The 19,048-nt window shown below is 39.1% G+C and overlaps 2 protein-coding genes across 2 annotated transcripts in view; both read right to left on the reverse strand.

Moving 5' to 3' along the window:
• Positions 1-3,252, reverse strand: part of LOC122575836 (dynein axonemal heavy chain 2) — a 39,225-nt gene extending 35,973 nt beyond the window's left edge. Inside the window, exons 1-2 of the mRNA XM_043745303.1 lie at positions 2,224-3,252; positions 1,500-1,957 (exon numbers count right to left, since the gene is read on the reverse strand). Coding sequence (XP_043601238.1) covers positions 1,500-1,957; positions 2,224-2,473 — 708 coding nt within the window. The 5' untranslated portion in view covers positions 2,474-3,252. The remainder of the gene's footprint in view (positions 1-1,499; positions 1,958-2,223) is intronic.
• A 178-nt stretch (positions 3,253-3,430) lies between these two features.
• LOC122575835 lies at positions 3,431-12,565 on the reverse strand. Its single transcript, XM_043745302.1, has 3 exons — positions 12,421-12,565; positions 4,510-4,577; positions 3,431-4,304 (listed from the first exon to the last, which is right to left on the reverse strand). Exon 3 carries the CDS (start codon positions 4,284-4,286, stop codon positions 3,750-3,752), a length of 537 nt encoding a protein of 178 aa, XP_043601237.1. The 5' UTR covers positions 4,287-4,304; positions 4,510-4,577; positions 12,421-12,565; the 3' UTR covers positions 3,431-3,749.
• Between the last annotated feature and the right edge of the window lie 6,483 nt (positions 12,566-19,048).

A 19,048-nucleotide genomic window follows, 5' to 3' on the forward strand; every position in this document is an offset into this window, starting at 1 on the left:
TATATTTAGATCATGATTCTATCAAGATCACATATCCCAAATCCTGTATCCTATTCCATCTTCTATGTTTTATATTTCATATCCCACATCCTATGTTATGTATCACGCAATCATTTTCTATACCTAACATCTCTAAAGTTACATATTAGGTTCCACGATTTCTACCTCACTTTCCATACTATTGGCATACTCTGTATTTTACATTCAACATCTAATACCTACAATCCCAAAGCTATTCCACAATCTACATTTCCATCCCACATTCCATATTTCATATAGCTTATCTCATATCCTATATTCCACAACTATTAGTATTCCTAACATATATCCGTATCTTTCACCTTACTTCTCACACTTCATTTCTCCATTCCATATCCCATATTTCATATTTTTTTTCTGGTACTCTATATCCCACATCCCGTATCACTAGGAAATATCTTTTATCCTTGCTTTTGTAGCATATACATCTATTCTTCCTACATTTAACGTTTCATATGTCCTATTTCCTCTTCTGTGTCCCATATCCAGTATCCCTGAAACATATCTTCCATCTTATTCCCACAGCACATATCTCCATCCGACATCTCATATTTTATATTTCCATATCCTTTATCCTATCATACGTTTTCCACATGCCCTTTCTCCACTTTCTGTGCCCATAACCGGTGTATTCTTCTCTGTATTCCAAATTCTGCACTCTACTTTTCCCTATATTCCAAATCAAACTAACAAGTTTCCTAAATCTATGTTAGCGATCACGAATTTCAAGTATGGGAAGTGCCGGCCCTTGACGCGGTTTGTGGGAAATTCGTTGGGAAAAAATCCATTTTGTAGGAAAAGAATTTCATCTCGTGGGTTAGTGAATTTCGTTCGTGGAAAAGGAATTTCATTTTGTGGGACAACGAACTTCATTTTGTGGAAAGTGTCCATCATTTGTGGGTTTTGTGGGAAATTTATAGGAAATGAACTTCATTTTATGTGATAGCGAATTTCGTTTGGGGAAAGTGACGGTTTCTTACGCGCTGTTTGTGCGATACATTTTAACTTTTGTAGGAAACATACTCTTCGTGAACATTTTCTGACTTTCGTCTTGCGTCTAAATTAGAAGGGTGAAATCATTGAACCAGGATAGGGAAAACGAAATGAGGAGTAAATACAATGACCGGTAGGGAATAGTGATGTAAGATAAAAGAATGGAGTAGTGATGTAAGGTAGGGAACATTAGACGTATGTATTAGATTGTGTATGGAGTGTAGATGGAGTAAGGGATAGGAAACGTGAGATGTAGAAATTTACACATTATCGTGAGTTCACGAGATATGGGGCTGAGAATATAAGATGTCGGAAATGAAATAAGGAATATGAAAGTATAATAGGGAATATTTCATAAATATAAATGTAGTAAGTGTTACTTATAATGAATTATACAACTTATTGAATATTAGAGTTAGTTCACTTTTGCTTTCAATGCCTCAATATAAAGAAAAATGAATATTAACCTTGTCATACAGTGCTTTATAATTTTCACAGGCGTCTATACACTCTCTGAAATTTTGCATGGATCTTCTAGGCTTCTCAGAAAATACTTCGTTCAAGTCGATGTAATCTCGACACAGGATAATAATTTGATTACTAAGAGCCTTGAAGAGATTCTCTATTCTCTCATGACTGCTATAGAACGGTGAATTCAACCAGATTATTCTGAACAGATGTATGATTAACATCAGATGTTCCTTGATGCTTGATAGTGTAGTGCATTTCTCTAATTCTGCAGAAGGTTCTATCAAGATTCGAAGATACTCGATGTTAGATTTGGCTTCCTGTACGCCGTCTTCGATCTCATCTATTAATGACAAGAACTGGCGAGCATAAGTCGAATGACTTATTAATAAGAATTCTGCTATTATTTTCACCGTTGGATTCTGAAGCTGGTGGTTTAGACCGCAGAGATTGTCATCTGTTAGAGAAAGAATTTTTTGTGGTACAAATATGTTTAGAAGAAGGAATGGAATCTTAGATTCTGAGAGCCGGAGTTATACACATTTTATTAGAACTTATATCGAAATATTCAAATTCGATCGTTCGGATTATAAAATATTAATTTAATATTTTATAATCAGCGTACAGAGATTTATTAAAGTGAGCTGTCCAGAAATCCCAGATCTAATATGCTTTACAAGCAAATACATACTCCTGAAATATTTATGAAATGAAATTACTAACATCGATAAATCCAAAAGTCGTACTCGTCTTTTAGACACAACAATTCGTTGGGTGTCGCTTGCTCCTGGTCTGAGAGGGCTATCCTTATTTGGGTGGTCCAGTAGGCTACCACACTCTCCATCCTCTTGACCAACTCCTTATCGGTGCAGTCCTCTTCGGTCAGGTTGCTACCCTCACGAGGTACATATATCACCGTTAAGCCCAGCATTTTGTACGTAAGGTCTGTTAAGTTGCAGAAGAAGATGTCCATGTTCGTGTAAAAGTCCGCCTTCACGCATGTATCTCAGGTTAAGGAAGACGAATAAGCTTCTCCCATCGATATTTTCCCTTATTTTTATTTTCCCTGCTCCTCCAATACTTTCGTTATAACTTATCGCGATATAATTTTAAAAAAAGGACTCAGCTATTATATTCCATTTCGTTCAAACAATTTCCCACTGAAATTTAATTTTTATGATTCCGAAAACAGAGATTAAGAATTATGATTCGAGAAACTATGAGAGATCCAAAACAGACTAATTCACAGAGATGGAAACCAGTAAAAATGTCAGGTCCTGTTCATCTCTAGGATCCTCGTTTAAAAACGTGTCCTCGCAATTAGAGGAGGTCGGCTCCTTCGATTCAGTTAGAATCGCGGATCCATTAGAAATAATGAGACGACTTCCAACAAAACACAATGCAATCGTTTCTGACTCGAGGTGGACCTAATAATCCGTCGTTCGTGGCCTTTCGTACATGTGCAAACATCGATGCCGAATTTACCAGCGGCGAGTTGCGCAGTGCATTTAGTCGAAAATTATGGTAATAATAACTTCGTTCCACCCTTCCTGTTTCACCCTCTCCTTTTAGTCCTTCTTCTATTCTCTCACTCTGTTGGTCGACACTGGGCCGAAAGTTCGCGCGACGCGCTGCGGTAACAGGGATTGCGCGGCCGAAGTTACAAATTCGCTTGGTAACGTCGTCAAGTCGGGGTTGTTGCGAGCTTAAGCCGAGGAGACTGTGCAAATGTTGGCCGATCGTCCTTTGTTCCAAACCCTCTTTCGTTACTGAAAGCTATTTGTTAGTTTCGATGTAGACAAACTATTAATGGATCGTCGTTCAGTGCCTGTTAATAGTAGAGCTGTAAATAAGTAAAGTCTAAATTGGAATCGAAGACACGAATAAAGTATCTGAGAAAGTTATGAAACTAGGTCGTTGTAAATTTATGAAATTTCCATGAAACCTGATCATTTGAAGTACGTTAGCTCTATCATTAACTTGGAAACTTCCTACTTTCAAGGGGTCAAGAACGTGGAAAATTTCAGGCATCAGAATTAAAAGTATCGTTATTGAAATTGTTACCCCAAAGTGGCAAGATTATGAAAACTCCGTACCTAAACTATACAAAAGCTTCCGACAAGTTTCTTTCAAGTAGGAAGCTGAATTTTGCAGATTTGAATTTCGGAAAACGCCATTGACGCGGGACATTCGCCGCCGAAGATTCTAGAGCGCCCACTGCTACCCAATTAAACTTATAGCTGGCGGTTTTACACCCACAGATTGTTTACCAGAAAGGGAGAGAAAGAGAGGGAAGGAGAGCAAAAAGAGAAGAAAGTCCTAGAGGAGACAAGAAAGTTTCGTAGTTCAGCTCGTTGAAGTATCGTTACGATACCGTGCTCCCCGGAAAACTTTCCCCGACTAATTAAACACGAGTTAAGCCACTGAACAAAGCGGACGAGAATCCTTTCTGGGTGGATACTGTCTGGCCAGGTTTCGATCTTGAGGAAGATCGGCGACAGCACGTTTTGAACAACCGACAGCACGTGCTGCTCTACTTTATCGTTCACCGAGCCGAACAACACGCGATCCCGAAATGTGTCCGCTCGCAGGATCTCTTGTGGTTCCCTGATGAAGTAGGTGAGCTCGTATACCGGCACAATAGGGAACGACAGAGAAGCAGCGAGCCTGTTGTATAAATAATAGATGGTCAGGGTGGTGAAGTTCGGATTTAGAAAGAACTCTCGAATTGTCAATTCCAAGTAATAGGACCAGTCCTCCTTCCTTAGTCCGCCCAGGGTTGTCATGTCTTTCACACAGTTGACCTGGAAGAAGAGGAAGATTTTTTTCATTTATTGGCTGAATCTTTTAATTAAGGTTGTAATTGTGTTAATTGTTTAATTGTTGTAATTGTTTGTAATTTAGGATAAGGCTGAATCTATCCATAATCTATCCAGTAGTGTGCATTAAGAAATTTCTCCACGATCGTTATCCGTCTTTATGTTCTAAGATCCGAGTTAAACTACTAACCAGGTTCGACAGTTCCTGTTCATCGTAGATCGGTCTAAGTTCCTCTTGAACTTCATCGACTTCGTGTCCTGCAACAGAATATATCAACGTGTCAGTCAATATCCACTCCACCAAATATATCATTTTTTTCCTATCTTGTTTCTTTTCAGAAGCGCAAGGTCATCGAATTTGAAAATTGATCAAGTTCGCGTGAAATCCAATCGTAACGTGAATTTAGGACCATGGTGTGTATCGACAACTGCGTTATCTATGATACTATATAAAATATCAAATTTACCATACTGCATGTATCTAACAATTTTCCCGAGTCTTTCTTGTCAAAGAGTTAAAGAACGACTCTGCACCGGGACCAAATTTTCTCCGATCGTAAAGATCGTTCGTTAGACGGCGATCGAAAGTAGCGATCGCGATGAGTCTCCTTAAATCCGACGGGAGAGTTAAATCGGACACATTCGTTTCTAAGAATCTCTCCTGTCCGTTCCGATATCGTTTTTCGTTAGTTCTCTTCTTCTCCTGCCCGCTTTCTCGAAGGCGCATACAACCAGAAGAGCACCAAGCCCACCACACCCTCTGTGCCACCCTCAGGATACGACTTCGCTGCTGGCAATCTAACAGGAACGATAAATCGCGGCCAGCTAGTGAATCGGCGGAAGAGGAAACACGTTGGGTGATCGAGGCGCCGCGGGAGGACACGTTGCCATAATTTATTAGACTATGATAGCGAGTATTATGTAGATAGTACCGATGCTCTCTCCCTTCCTCTTTTCTCTCTCTCTCTCTCTCTTATTTTCCTTTTGTTATGCTATAGGAAACATTCTCTCAACTCGAGGGACTTATTACTGTCACGCAACTTTCTATGCCAATGATTTTTCACAAATTTTACATCCTAACCCTGTCATGTTCCTCATGGTATGCTTTTTCTCTTTTACTCTTCGTTCTTCGTCATTTCTCTTTTCTTTCCTCGTTGGATCTATGCGAGTGACACGAGGATTTCACGAATTTGTTCAGCAGTCGCGAAAGATGTATTCGCGAAAGGAGCATGTCACTTGCTGACGAGACTCTTGGTTGTGAAGGTTGGTGGTTGTTGACTCTTCCAACGCCATCCAAGGACTTGTTGTTGGCTATTTTGCACAAGGGATGATAGGGCGGAAATATCAGCAGGAATTTGAACAGGAGCCTATCGCGCGGAAACGTTATGCTTCGACCGTGACTATTAGGTATCTGATTTTTGGTTCATCTTTGGATTTTGAATTATATATCTTTGAATCACGAATTCATGACAACAATTTGGATCATACAGCTTTGGGTTATAGAACTTCAGAAAGACATTAAAACGAACAAAGATTTCTGAAATTTATTTTATCTTGTTTGCGTGATGCTTCTGTTGCATCTGATGTATTGTTTACAAGGCTTCTACATCAAATATGTGTAAAATATTTGCACAGGTTGTTTTACGACGAAAGTGGTAGGAAATGGCGAGAACGGATAGTATTTGGGATGTAACGACGGAGAAAGCTGGAATATGGGTTTTTTTTCAGGTTTGGAAGTGAAAATTTGTTGCCTTCGGCTACTCGACAGTCCGTGTGTCATAAAACACAAGCGAATGTTTCAACTTGCCGACTTTTACGATGCTCTACGTCTTAACAGGATTGTTTCGCCAAACCTGTTTACTGTTTCATTTCTTCTAATTTATTGTGATTGTCTTCCCTTAGATTTAAGTATCTTTTTGCTACTTTTTTACTTGGGGGTGAGTTCCATAATTATAATTAAGGTACTTTTCCGTTTTTCTTGCTACTGCAAATGGATAATCCTTTTTGCCAAAGTCAAGTACTCATTTTATATTAACACCATGTTCCAGGCGAATTTTATCTTCTGGAAACTTCTAAAAAATTCAAGACATTTTGCATATTTCATTCTCAGCCGAAGGCAAATCTAACCAAAAAGATTTTAATACCATTCGTATGTATCAGCAGTTCGAAATTTTTCCTTTTCCTAAAAATTTCACCTACAGCTTGGTCCAACTGCGACAATTCGAATTTTAATCGCTATCATTTTGAACATTTTTTTTCTCTAAAAAGCATCGCGAGTGAATTCCCGGATCTCGCACGGAACATCGATAATCCGCACAGCGTTACGCGGAATGCGCGATACGCGCGAAGCATCGGCCGATAATGGAAAATGTATTACCAGCAGGAAGAACAGCAAGGCACACGTTCCAGCCGCGTTTTTCACCGGAAAAAGAGAGTGACATTCTCGCGACACGCATGGAAATGCTCGGCCTGCCGTCAGTACGGAGGATCATCGCCGAATCGGCGAATTACCATTGAATTTTTCATACCAGCGTTGCGATTGCAAGGGAAAGGAACGTTATCGCGATGCTATGAAAAATACGTGAATTCTATTGCATTTTTCTTTCAAATGGGAGGTTGGTATTTTCGGAGGTTTATTTGGCCAGTCATTTCATTAGAAACGCGATTATGTTCTACAGCAATGTTGGCGAAAAATTGTTGCGATTGCAAAAATATTTGATTTTTATTAATTTATCTGAAATAGCAGTTGACTTTTGAGTGTTTATCTGGATAAACACTGGATTAACTGCGAAATTATGAGAATTTCTCAGTGACGATTACAGGAAGCCAATCTTTATTCAAAAAATTAATTTCCGCCATATATTTATTATTTTCTTTTTTAAAGAGCGGCTAATTTTCGCATAGTTATTCACTCGGCAATTAATTTAGCTGCGAAATTATTTATCAGCGATGATTAAAAAATGTCCTTTTCATTAAAATTCACGATTACTGATCGTAAAAACGCGACGAAAATGTTAATTATTTTTTGCTAAAGGAGGGCGTGGTTTTTCGAGGATTTATTCGGAGGTGAACCACTCGATTAGCAGCACGATTACGCGAATTTCCCAGTGGTGATCGTGAAAAGTCAGTCGTTCTGTTTATTAAAATTCATTAACATTGTATCGATCGGTGGATGAGTGGGGTTGGTCGGGGGTTGGGACATGGCAATAACGATTCGCAATAAAATTCTCGTCCAGCGGATTAACCGTTACAATTTCGTTACGCGTTCAACGCGAAAGTAATTCCTTTTTTTTTTTACCATGGTGCTACCGGGGTGGGACACGATGGAACCCCGGTGAATATCGTGGCAAACATTTTTGCTTGGCCATGCTGGTGTATTAACACGCGTGCGAGCGCCACAGACATAGCGACCATTGTCGACGTAATTACGGGCACTTTGCGCGGTGTGCGAAATTATTTCGCCATCCTCTGCTAGCCATTGAGGCTGTGTAACAAGCTACGATTTCAAATTTTCCTTCCTCGAATAGAATCCAATTTTTTTTCGCGATAGGAGGGATCAAAGTCGAGGAACGAAGATATACGACAGGAACAATGTGTTTATTCTTTTGTAATTGATACTTGTGATTTTGTAGATTAATTACAGATTAGCCATAGATGATTCTCCTTAAAATGATGTTAATGGGTACGAGATAATAAGCATCGATTTCAGTCTTTCGCCCTTCGAATAAAATCGGATCTTTTCGTGATAAAATCGAAATAGACATCTAAGAACGAACACGTAAGATAAGAATGTGTCAGTTCCTTGTAAATGAGAGTTTTATAACTTTGCAGCTTTATTTCTCATCGAGTTAATTGACAAAGTTGTTGACTTGGTATATACGACAAGAAATACACTATGCCCAGATGACCGTAATTAATGTGGTGTAATAGAAACAAATAGGTATACGTATTTAATAATTACCTACTGTTTAATTACGTTTCAATTGGAAAAACAAGTAAACTTCTACATTGAATACGACTAACAACGCTACAGGTACTAGAATAATCTTCTACATTTTAGAATTATCACAAGACAGGACTAAAATGTATGCAAATAAAAGAGTTAACCATAGATTAACGAAATTTTTCAAACGTACTAAAAAAAATTCTAGCACCTACGTAATTCACGATTTCATCCCCTCAATTACGAAGAGCGACTGCGAAGGGGTTAATATGAAATTAAATCCCATTGGCGATTTTGCGACGAGTCCTCGGCGCCGAATTGCCGTCCTCGATCATCCACAGCCAGTCCGTGACATTAATTGTTCGCAGGGTAGTTTCAACCTTCTCCCTTCCTCCGTTTCTCACCACCCTATGCTTGCTAAATCTCCTTGCAGACACCCGCTGGATATTTCGAATAAAGCCCCGTGCTCACAATTCGAATGCTCGTTATTCGACAGACAGGTATTGGTTTATCCAGTTTACCTACTTTCTAAACTAGCGACGAATTAGCCACGTTTCTCCTTCGAATCGGTTCGAGAAACGGGTCTCGAATTACCATAAACCCGAAGACAAATTAGGAACTCGGATACGCCGATTAATCGTCCACCAGAGCGGCCACCTTCAACGTCATAATTCAACCCCTGGCGCACTCGCATCGATGCTACCCCATTGTTCAGACTCGTTCGAACGATTTTCTCTTCAGTTTCTGTTAGTTGGAGTTACAAGGCCGAGCAAAAATCTTAGACCTTCCATTAAACGCTTCTGTCTCAATAAAATCTTACTAAATCCGTGAACGAAGGGAACCATAAACGGAGAACACCATATCTAATATTTCATCTTTACATAATTACACGTTTTCTAAAAATATATATTAGTTCCATTGTAATATAAAACCAATAACGTCGATCGTTTAAGATCTTTGCACATGCGATCGATATGACGTTTTGCTGTACATGATCGATAGGAGATCGATAGGAAAATATTTGAAATAGCTTGAAAGTTTGCTAATTATAATGATTCTTTTGTGACTGAAAATATAGTACATAAAGTAGTTACAGCGATCAAAACAGAAGGTGTTGCAACATAGGATGAAGGAATGATCGAAGAAGAGTAATATTTAAGAAGAACAAAACTTTCTAATTTACTTGTTTTGAGTATCGGGCATTTAATAACGGTAAATTGAACATCGAGGAGCGAACTATACATAATATTAGACCTGGTGGAGTTCCTTTCCGCCAATTACCACTCTTCATTTTCGCGGCTCGATATTGCTGTACTTTCATCGTAGTTTCACTTACATCATAATAAAAATTCCAACGCAGCGAAAAAGAATTTACGAAGAATCTTTGCTAAACTGTTCTCTCTAATTTCATCCTCTTACTTTATAATGTCGCGCAACATTCGTGTTACGATTAGCTTATTTGAAACTGGAATTTCAGTTTTAAAAGGAATAAAACAAACAATATATCTGATAAATGGAACGGATGTAGTTAAATATTTCAGTTGAGATTTAACATCTGTAGCGTGCTCTTTACTGGTACGCGAGATTTAACTTTTTCTGATTGAAAAACATTTTCTGTACTGACCGATCTTGATTCTTCTCATTAATTTTCTTTTTTCATTACTGAATACGTCACAATTAATTCTCGTTGAGAATTACAAGTATGCCGACTGGAGTGTTACACCGGCATATCCATCCAGGGGCAGTTGTACGTAAATTCAGCATTCCATTATTTCACAGAAATTCATGTACATGAAATAATCATCTTTTAATCTTGAAAATACTACAAATTTTCCATACAATCTGATACAAATTCTACGCGATATTTAAATATCTTCCATCAAAATTCCATCGAATTTCGCCAGAAGAATATATTAATACCAATTTTCAAATACCCAACTAATATATCGTAAATCACACGCGACAGAACTGTACAGAAGGTTAGCGAATACCAACATCTCAAGATAATTCATCGCGGAATAACAGGTTTGAAGAACCAAAGAGATAAAGGAGACTCCGGAAAGAATAAGAAAATCGGGGAGGAAAATCGGAAGAAAAATACAGGGAAACTAGAGGAATTGGCAAAGGGAGGAGAGCTACATAGCGGAAGGTAGAAATGTAGAAAATAGAAGAAACTGGATGGCAGAGGAGAGTCGCTAGAAGAAGCCTTTAATATTTTTCTCGTAAATCTTACGTTGTCTCTCCTCCTCGTCGGTGGACTCAGCGTCCAAGTACTCTCTGTGTGGATCCGAGGGCGGCTTATCTTTAACTTTATCTTTCCGACTTTGCATTTTATTGACGGCTCGGCCTGCCGGCCCCGACACCTCTGCCGCTCGAGGGTCTCGTGCAGCTGATTTATGCGACCCGACCGACTGTTACCACGATCCACCGAACCCTTTCGTCGGTTTCCTTCTTGCCGTAGATATTGTCAAGAGCCACGCCAAGTCGCTCGATTCTCCACCGAGAACCACTCTGACGGACGGGATCTCACTCGATTGTCGCCTGTCCTTCTAATCGAGAGTCGACTTTCTGTCGCTGCTTCACCGCGTGTCTCGGATTCTCCGCTCGTTTTCCGCGAATTCTTTCGTGGCTGAATTCACGATTGAAATTTTGCTATTTCGTCGAACAGAATTTAGAGATTATAGAGATTTTAAAGGTTACATCGAGTGAAAAAGGGGAGAAAAGTAATGTTACGAATATCGTTTCTAAAAATTTGTCTGAAAATTTAGCAATGTCTGCGCCATTTTCTCGTAATAAATAACGTCTTTACGATGAGTGGAAGTAAGTTATTCGCGTTTTGAGGGCTGAATGGAATGAATTTTTAATGAATATTCTTCAACCGAACCGTTTGATTTTTAAATTCCCATTCAGAGACCTATCTTTTAATCGCTTTAACGCCTTCGGAGGCGTAACCTAACCCAGTGTATATCCTTTATCCGTAGAAAATCCTGTGACCCTCCTCAACGCAACGACACAACCAGACATCGTGTTATTCCACGGATTTACAAGACTTGGTTTCACCCTCTGAGATTATCGTTTCCGGTATACGGATGCCGATCCCTTACACCGGCACCAGTAAACTCAGCCAGAATATCGTAGATCTACATGCGAGGTGCGGTGCAAACCGTAATAACCAACGAAGAATTCATAAAATCGAAACTTAATGGGACGAAGACACACAAAAATGGAAATATCGTAAACTCACTGCCTTAAACAGAGTACAATACAATTTTTTATAATGCGGTGGATACATTGGTTCACGGAAATATTTGAATACTTATCGTGAAAAATCTTTATGCTCGTATTGTATGCATTATACAGAACATTTTGAACTTTTATTCGCTCTGTAGCGAGACACGGCTGTCGTAATTGTACTGATAAAATTTGGAACCAACTTGAAAATGTATAGAGGTGGTTCTTCTTACTGAATCGCGAATTGCTCACATGTACATGGTTCCTCTAAATAAGATGCAAAATGGCGCTACTTTCAGTCGACAATACCGATCGATCCCATCGGCTCCTATTCGAGGAAATATAAATCCTGTTTAATGCACCGGCCGGTGAAACGACGTGGATTTGCGAGCAACCGAACGGCCATTTGGGAGCTCGATGCGAGATTGATGCGCCACTCTAAATATCCTGATCCATCTCCCATGATCCCACGGAATCGTCGGGCCAATGATAAGCTTAAATAACCGGAAATATAGGGGAACAATGGACGTTGCGTTTTCAGTCCTGATACGAATGTTTCTTTTTTCTATATTTGCGATATCAAACTTTTATCCGTGTTTCGATCGTGCGAATTACTCTAAAATTAAAAATTCTGTATTTTCACCCCTTCCGTCCATTTCCTATTTTTTTTTTTTTTTGCTTATAATAGAGCATAAATTGCGGCTATCGAGTAAGAGCCACGCACAGAAACTTCATTTTTCTAACAACAGCGTTGCGTCGTAAATGGTAGAATGGTTCTTGGCTGCTTAAGTTACTTCTAAACGCGCAGAAAAAAAAATAGCGGAGGAAAAAAGAAAAATGTTGCAAGCTTGAGTGGTCCAGGTGGTGTAATTGAATTTTTGCGTTCTACGTAAAAATTGTTCAGTGGCAAAGGAAAAAAGAACGAACCTTTGATTATCGGTGTCGATTGCCCGTCAAACCTGATCGCTGTCGGCAGCAACTTTTCAGAGGCGTCAAAGGGCGTGGATTTTCGATGCACGAGCCAGGGAAAGTGACAAAAGCGAGCTTTACAGACCCTCGCACGCGCGTCACACCTCGCCCCGCAAGTTTAGCGTTCGACGAGAAAAATCTGTCGCTGATGAAAGCACCGTCGAGGCTGCTGCCTGCAACAATTTCTCCCTCGAGGAAATTCAGTCTGCCCCGAGACGAACCTACTCTTCCAAATCTTCCCTGCAATCTTTCTCTTTACTGATACATCGTTTCGAAGTCTGTAAAAGATAGCTCGAGGAAAAACCGGAAGAAGCTTTGCGCATAGTATCGTTTCGAGGCGTTTAGAGGTATATCATCGGAAAAATTGAAGAAGATTCGAAGTTACGTATGAATACGTGTACTTTAAGGTACGATTTCACTCACCGAGAACAGTTTCTTTTTCGGCTAAAGCAAAGAATCGTTCCGGGTATTGAAGTTTTCGGATCAGAATCGAACTCTCTTCCGTTGAAGATCTTATCTGGCTGACGAATTGGTTCTCCGTTAATAAGAGGAGACCGAAGAAAATGTTGGTGAATGCATTATTTATATTTTTGTTTCAGTAGTTTGGTGTGCATTTAGAACTGTAGAAGTTTGGTAGAATATCGATAGCGTGAATGTGAGAGGCAATTGGAATTTTGTCGCGATCCTATCGAAAATGGTACAGTAGTACAGGAATTGAGGATTCTTAGACTTAGCTTATGTTTAAACGGTTCTTGAATTTTCTAGATAAGCAGAATCAAGACGCAATTATACATCGAATAATCACTATTTTCCAATCGTTACACGAAACGATGTTCCATCTTCGGTTCACCGTCAAGATTAACGATTCTCATGCAACCAGCAGGTTTTTTCGTACAGTCGAATGAGCGATGATTTCGAGCGTACGTACGAAAAGAGAAATTGCATCGAATGAACGAGTGGACGGGAAAGAGCGGCATGGAAGGGTGCAGCCGGTCGATGGAACGAGATTAAAAGAGGCAAAGCTACAAGATTAAAAGGCAATGCCGGACACGGGCCGAATCGAACAGCCCGGACGACTGCTCGCGGAGACATTTATATTCCCGGGAAATCGTTATTGACCGATCAGAGAGACTCGAGCGATCCCCGGCGTGTCGTTCTGCCCTTTTCTTTCTTTCCTTCTTCCCTTACTCGATCCAACGTCCACGCTGTACGTCGTCACTGTCCTTTCAAAGTTGCACACGTATACACCGTCACCATCTCGCTTTGTTCCAGCTTCCTTCGGGAGTTTCATTGTCGTTTATGATATCCAGCCTTTTGTAGCTCCTCCCTTCATCCTGTCCACCAGCCCCACACCGATTCTTCTTCCATCGACTTCCTTTTCTCTCTGTTGAGACTGTCGTTCCATCATCGTTGTAACGAGCATTTTTACTAGTACCGTGCAGAGAACGTCGTTTTGCGTGGTGTTCGATTGATCGGCATTATATACACGATGCTTTGGTTATCTGAAAATTGGAGATAATGGTAAGATATACGCGCAATAAATTTCTCGGTTAATGTATATCGTAGGAAGCGTGTTCGTGGATGGTCGTCGTATGGAACCGAGAACCGAAGCTTATTTCGTGCTGTTCACTGATTTTGTATAACAGAATTATTTTGTCTTATCTTGTCTGTTTATAGAAATTCTCTAATAACGGATCAAATTAGTGTATTTTTATCTAAAACTTGTTTTAAAATCCTCTAGGAGAAATAAGATCTCCACAGTATCGTTAGTAATCGTTTAACGATCGAAGAGAATTTTCCAGTCTCTCTATTTATTATTTTCCTGTCTTTCTCTTCGTGAACCGAGCTATATCGAAAACGAATTCTGCGAAGCTGCAAAGCCACTACTTCCATTTTCCATCATGCAACCCCAGTCAGGTTATTATTCCCTTAACGCAACGATCGGATAACGTGGCATCCGAATTACTCGGCCCACTTTTATTGCACCGCTATTTATCACCGGGACGAAACACCTTAGCATCGAGGCTTCTACTTCTATCCATCATCCTCCATCTTCTTCCGTCGTCCATTTAACGCGTGGCGTGCTCCCCTTTAGCCTTTAAAACATCAGACACGCGGACCAAACGACTTTATCCCTCAACGAGGTATCATTAATCCTATGAGTCAATGAATATTCGTTCTTTACAACAATTAATAAGAAACGATTCCTATGCTACGTGCAAGTTAGGACGACGATCTTTTCGTTAACTGTTTTCCAGTTTTCTTAAGACCAATAGCTTATCGATCTTTCAACGAAACAAGCCAATGAATATTGATTATGTTATTATATTACCAACGATTATTGAGGAGTTTTCTGCAAGAAGAATTATTACGAAATTTTTCTTTGTTCTGTAAATATGAAAAGAACAAAGCCCTCCGAGAATTATTGTAATTATCGATGCAGAGTTAAAAATTCACGAATCGTTTTAACAAAACCATCAACAATTTTTCGAAAGAGGATTCTTTCGACGTACTAATGGTTCTGTCAATCTTAGATGGAGCAAAAGATACTCATAGAATCTACGAAGCTTCCCATCGCACAGTGGTAGATCTGTTCTTGGTTTTCGAAGCTTCATCAGTCTTTCGGCTTATCGGAACCGGAAGAAATCTCGAAGAAGAGATCCTCTGCCAGCTGAAGCAGCATAAAAAAAGACATTCCTTGAAGGCCGCCGGTCCTATCTGAGGGAATGTTTCTGACCGCACATGGATCTTTTGGAAAAAATGTTCGGCAATGAACCCAGGGAACGGAAACCATTCCTTCCTTCCTGTGGTTGGCTCTTGGCCGACGATACTGAAAGAGAATCCTGGAAAATCGTGACTAGTTTTCTGTACGAGTTTCCAAAGTGTCAAAAAAAAAAAAAAAAAAAATACTGTGTACATTTGTGCGTGTAGCAACAGGACCTTCAAATAACAAAGCTAAGAAAATGTCTAATTCTTGTACATATACGAAACACAAGTGGTTGGAACAACTGCTTTGCAAGATGGTCGGAGAAATTTTAAACTTGTCCTCCTCAATGTTTGAGAGAATGTCACGATGCTCGATCGGTCGAACATGATCTGCACAATAAACGTGACATTACTTGTTCCTCGACTTTTCTTTTATTTTATTATATGATCGTCTTATTCGTTATTCAATTACATTAAGCCGAACGCATGCATGGTTCGGCTTGCAGCGGAAGGTTTATTGGTTGTTAGAGATCGTTTCGTAATTGCCGCCAGATGAATTTGCTGTGGTGCGAGGTAACTGCGAATATATCGTACCGGGGCCAAGCAGGAAGGCGGAAATTAAAGGAACGAGAACGGGCAACGAGTTATGAAATACGACACGGGTACACGGATCCGTCTGAAATTTACACGAAACTTAATCGGGTTGGGCGAATATACGCCTCCTACTAGTTGTCTATTGCCCTATAAAGATCGTTCGTGCCTTACAATCTTCTGTCAACGTTTCCACTGTTGTTCATCATAGATAAGAACAGGTTAAACTACATTTGAGATATACGTATACACGTACAGACATATGGACGAGTTATATCAATTAAATCATCTGTAAATTACACACTTAACTTTTAATTTCAGTCCCAAATGCGCAAAGAGAAACATGTGTGAGATTTCACTTCAGCGAAGAGTTTGTAACATTTTAGAATTTAATCCGGAAAATCTCATATTGAGAAATCATACTAAGGGGAAATAATGAACGAATAAATACAATAAAAATCGTGAAATAATTTACGTAGGCTTTCCAAGTTAATTCGAAGATATACGTACACGTATGAGGTCATTTTGCTTTCATCCGTAATCTCTCGCTTTTGTCGCAAGAGGATGTTCTATGGTCGCGATGGGACAAACACCGGGGGTTTGTGAAACAATCGAATGGGGCATTCGAGGGAATTTATCAGTGACGCGAAGTGTGTTGTAACGCAGCGATTTAAAATGTTAAACGCATATCGTGGAATTATTGGGGGCAGCATCGAATCCAAATTATCAATAATGGGCTATTTAAAACGATTAGCGAATTTCCGCCGAGGCAAACCGTACTTTACAGGAAATCTGTATAATGAGATTGTCATATCGATATATTTTGTATGGCCTCTTCTTTTTTTAATTTTAAAGTCGCGTTCAACTGCGTATTGTACTTTTCAAATTGTTACAGAGCAAAGTGCCCGTGTAAAAGTCATTCTGCGTACGAAATACGAGAAGAGCAACTTTTTTTTTAACTTCGAATCGCTTTTCCGAGAAAATCAAGTTCGAGTGTTTATCAAACGCATATGAATCTGGAATTTATGGACTTTTAACGAGATACGAACGAAAAGGCAAAAGATTATCCTACAAAAATAAGTTGAAAATGTAGAATACGAACTTTTTATGTAAAGCTAGATTTTCAACAAAATCCAGTTTGAACATTCGTCAAATACGAACTCGATTTTCACTAGAACGAAGCTTCAAACGAAAAAAGTTCAATTCCATTTTTTACTTATTTTCGTCCATAAAATAATCTTCTGTCGATTATCCACTTGTCTCCAATCTGGAACTAACCAAGTTGGTGAAATAACTTTTCAAACCTAATATTCTACGAAACGGGACATCGAATGAAAGAATTATATTTTACATTTTTGTCTTATTTCTGCATGCCACACCTCGTATACAAACGATAAACGGCGAAGCACTGAAAATCTTATTCGTCTGGTAACAATGGCAAATGGAAATTACTATGTAACTCCGATAGTTCAGTTAACCAGGGGTTCGTTAAAAGCCATCGACAGACGTCTCTTCTTTGTTTCTGATTGTTATTTTACCATGGTAGTCAGCGAAACTTTTTGAAATTCCAAAAGTACCAACGAACGGTCCCAATGGCTCGTGAAAGTATGAAAACTTCGACTAGGAATGGCGGAAGAGTTTGCTATATTTCGTCTGACAAAAGCACGAGCTTCTGGCGAATACACAGGCAAAGTTCGTCGAAATGGTCGGACACTTAGAAAATTGCGATTCTTGTATTAATGTGTCTTTTTATACAGACACCTTGACATGTATCAAGAAACATTCTGAAAGACTGTCTTTAAAAGTAAAAGTGTACAACTAAAGTGAAAACTGCGTAGATCTTTCTATATGTATCATATGCATATATTTTTAGGGATTTCAAATAATCTACCTTTTTTCCTTGTCGTTATTTTCTTAAAGGAAAATTGTCTTTTTATAAAGTGTACGGAGATTTTTATACATGATTATACTATGTCTATCTAGCTAATCGACATAACTTGCGAATCATTTGCAAATATCGCTGTCTATCAATTCAACGAAGAAGTTGAACGAATTTTTAAAATAGTCGAAAGTGTTCAGGTTTTAAGATACTCGAAACTTCGGATTGAACCAACGAAGTTGGTTCGGAGGCTTAATCTAAATTAATCCAAACACACAACGCGTTGCACGAAGAACAGGAAGAAGAACACACGTCAAATCAATTAACGCGCGGGGGATACTTCTGTTTCAGAAGAAAATAGGTCGAAGGGCCGGCGGGCGACCAAAAGCGAGCGTAGCCATCGTATGTATGCTAATTGAACGAGGGGCAATCTGGAATGGACCCAGCCAGTGGCTTCCAGTTGATTACCATGGCAAGTACTCGGGCGGAGAGTTCCTCCACGAACGACAATGTGAAAACAGCTTTAATGTTCCTTGCCGGCTTCCCTCAGGATGGTTCAAAGAGAAAGAGAGAGAAAGACGAGAGGATGAGAAAATCCTGTTCTGGATTACCGTGTCATAGAAAGTATCAAGCTTTTCGTATAGATTGAAGTTACAGTGAATGCACACCCCTTTTAAAAAATCTTATGGTGGTTATTATTATATTTTGTCTCGAAACTGCATAGATTTAATGTAATTTAAATAAAAAGATCTGACGTGGAACGTTTATGTCGAATGTCTTTAGTTGTAAAAATATGAATCTTCATAAATATCTGCAATCTCGATAAAAGAGTAGTTTTGAAGACCTCTGAACGGTGTCGTAATGTAGTAAATATAACACTAAATTGAAGATTTATTTTTACGTTGTTCGCAGCATAATTTTGCATAAATACGTAGGGTGTATCAATGGTTCTCGTATCAGAGTTAAAAGTACGCTTCGTTGGCCGGAAACCGGGTTGGTTACGGATAACGAAATGCTGGAGGGATGGTTGTATAAATTAAGTTTAGTGATTAACTGAAACACTGAAATATTGTTGCGTTTAAAAGCGAGATGCTTATTAAATTCGGATGGTTGAAGCTATACCGCTTGCTGAAATATTTACAAGCGGGAAATGAAACGGTGGAAGATTTAATGAGCCGATTCCGCCGCGGATTAACATGCAGTTTTTATATTTACTCGTTTTGTTAGGTCCTTCGTTTAATGCAACTTCAATCTACAAATCAAACGTAGATCGTAATCAATTTTATTATCGCCAAGCGTTATAGTTGTTATATAGGTATATAAATAATAAATTCAGTTAATATATACATATAAATATATATATAATATAAATAAATAAAAGATAAATTAAAAAATAATAATTAATCTTCT

The sequence above is a fragment of the Bombus pyrosoma genome, linkage group LG15, assembly GCF_014825855.1.
Source record: "Bombus pyrosoma isolate SC7728 linkage group LG15, ASM1482585v1, whole genome shotgun sequence".
NCBI classification, from domain to species: Eukaryota; Metazoa; Arthropoda; class Insecta; order Hymenoptera; family Apidae; genus Bombus; species Bombus pyrosoma.

Coding starts and splice junctions, on each gene's coding strand:
- LOC122575835 (XM_043745302.1), bottom strand. CDS start 4,286: ATGACAACCCTGGGCGGACTAAGGAAGGAGGACTGGTCCTATTACTTG.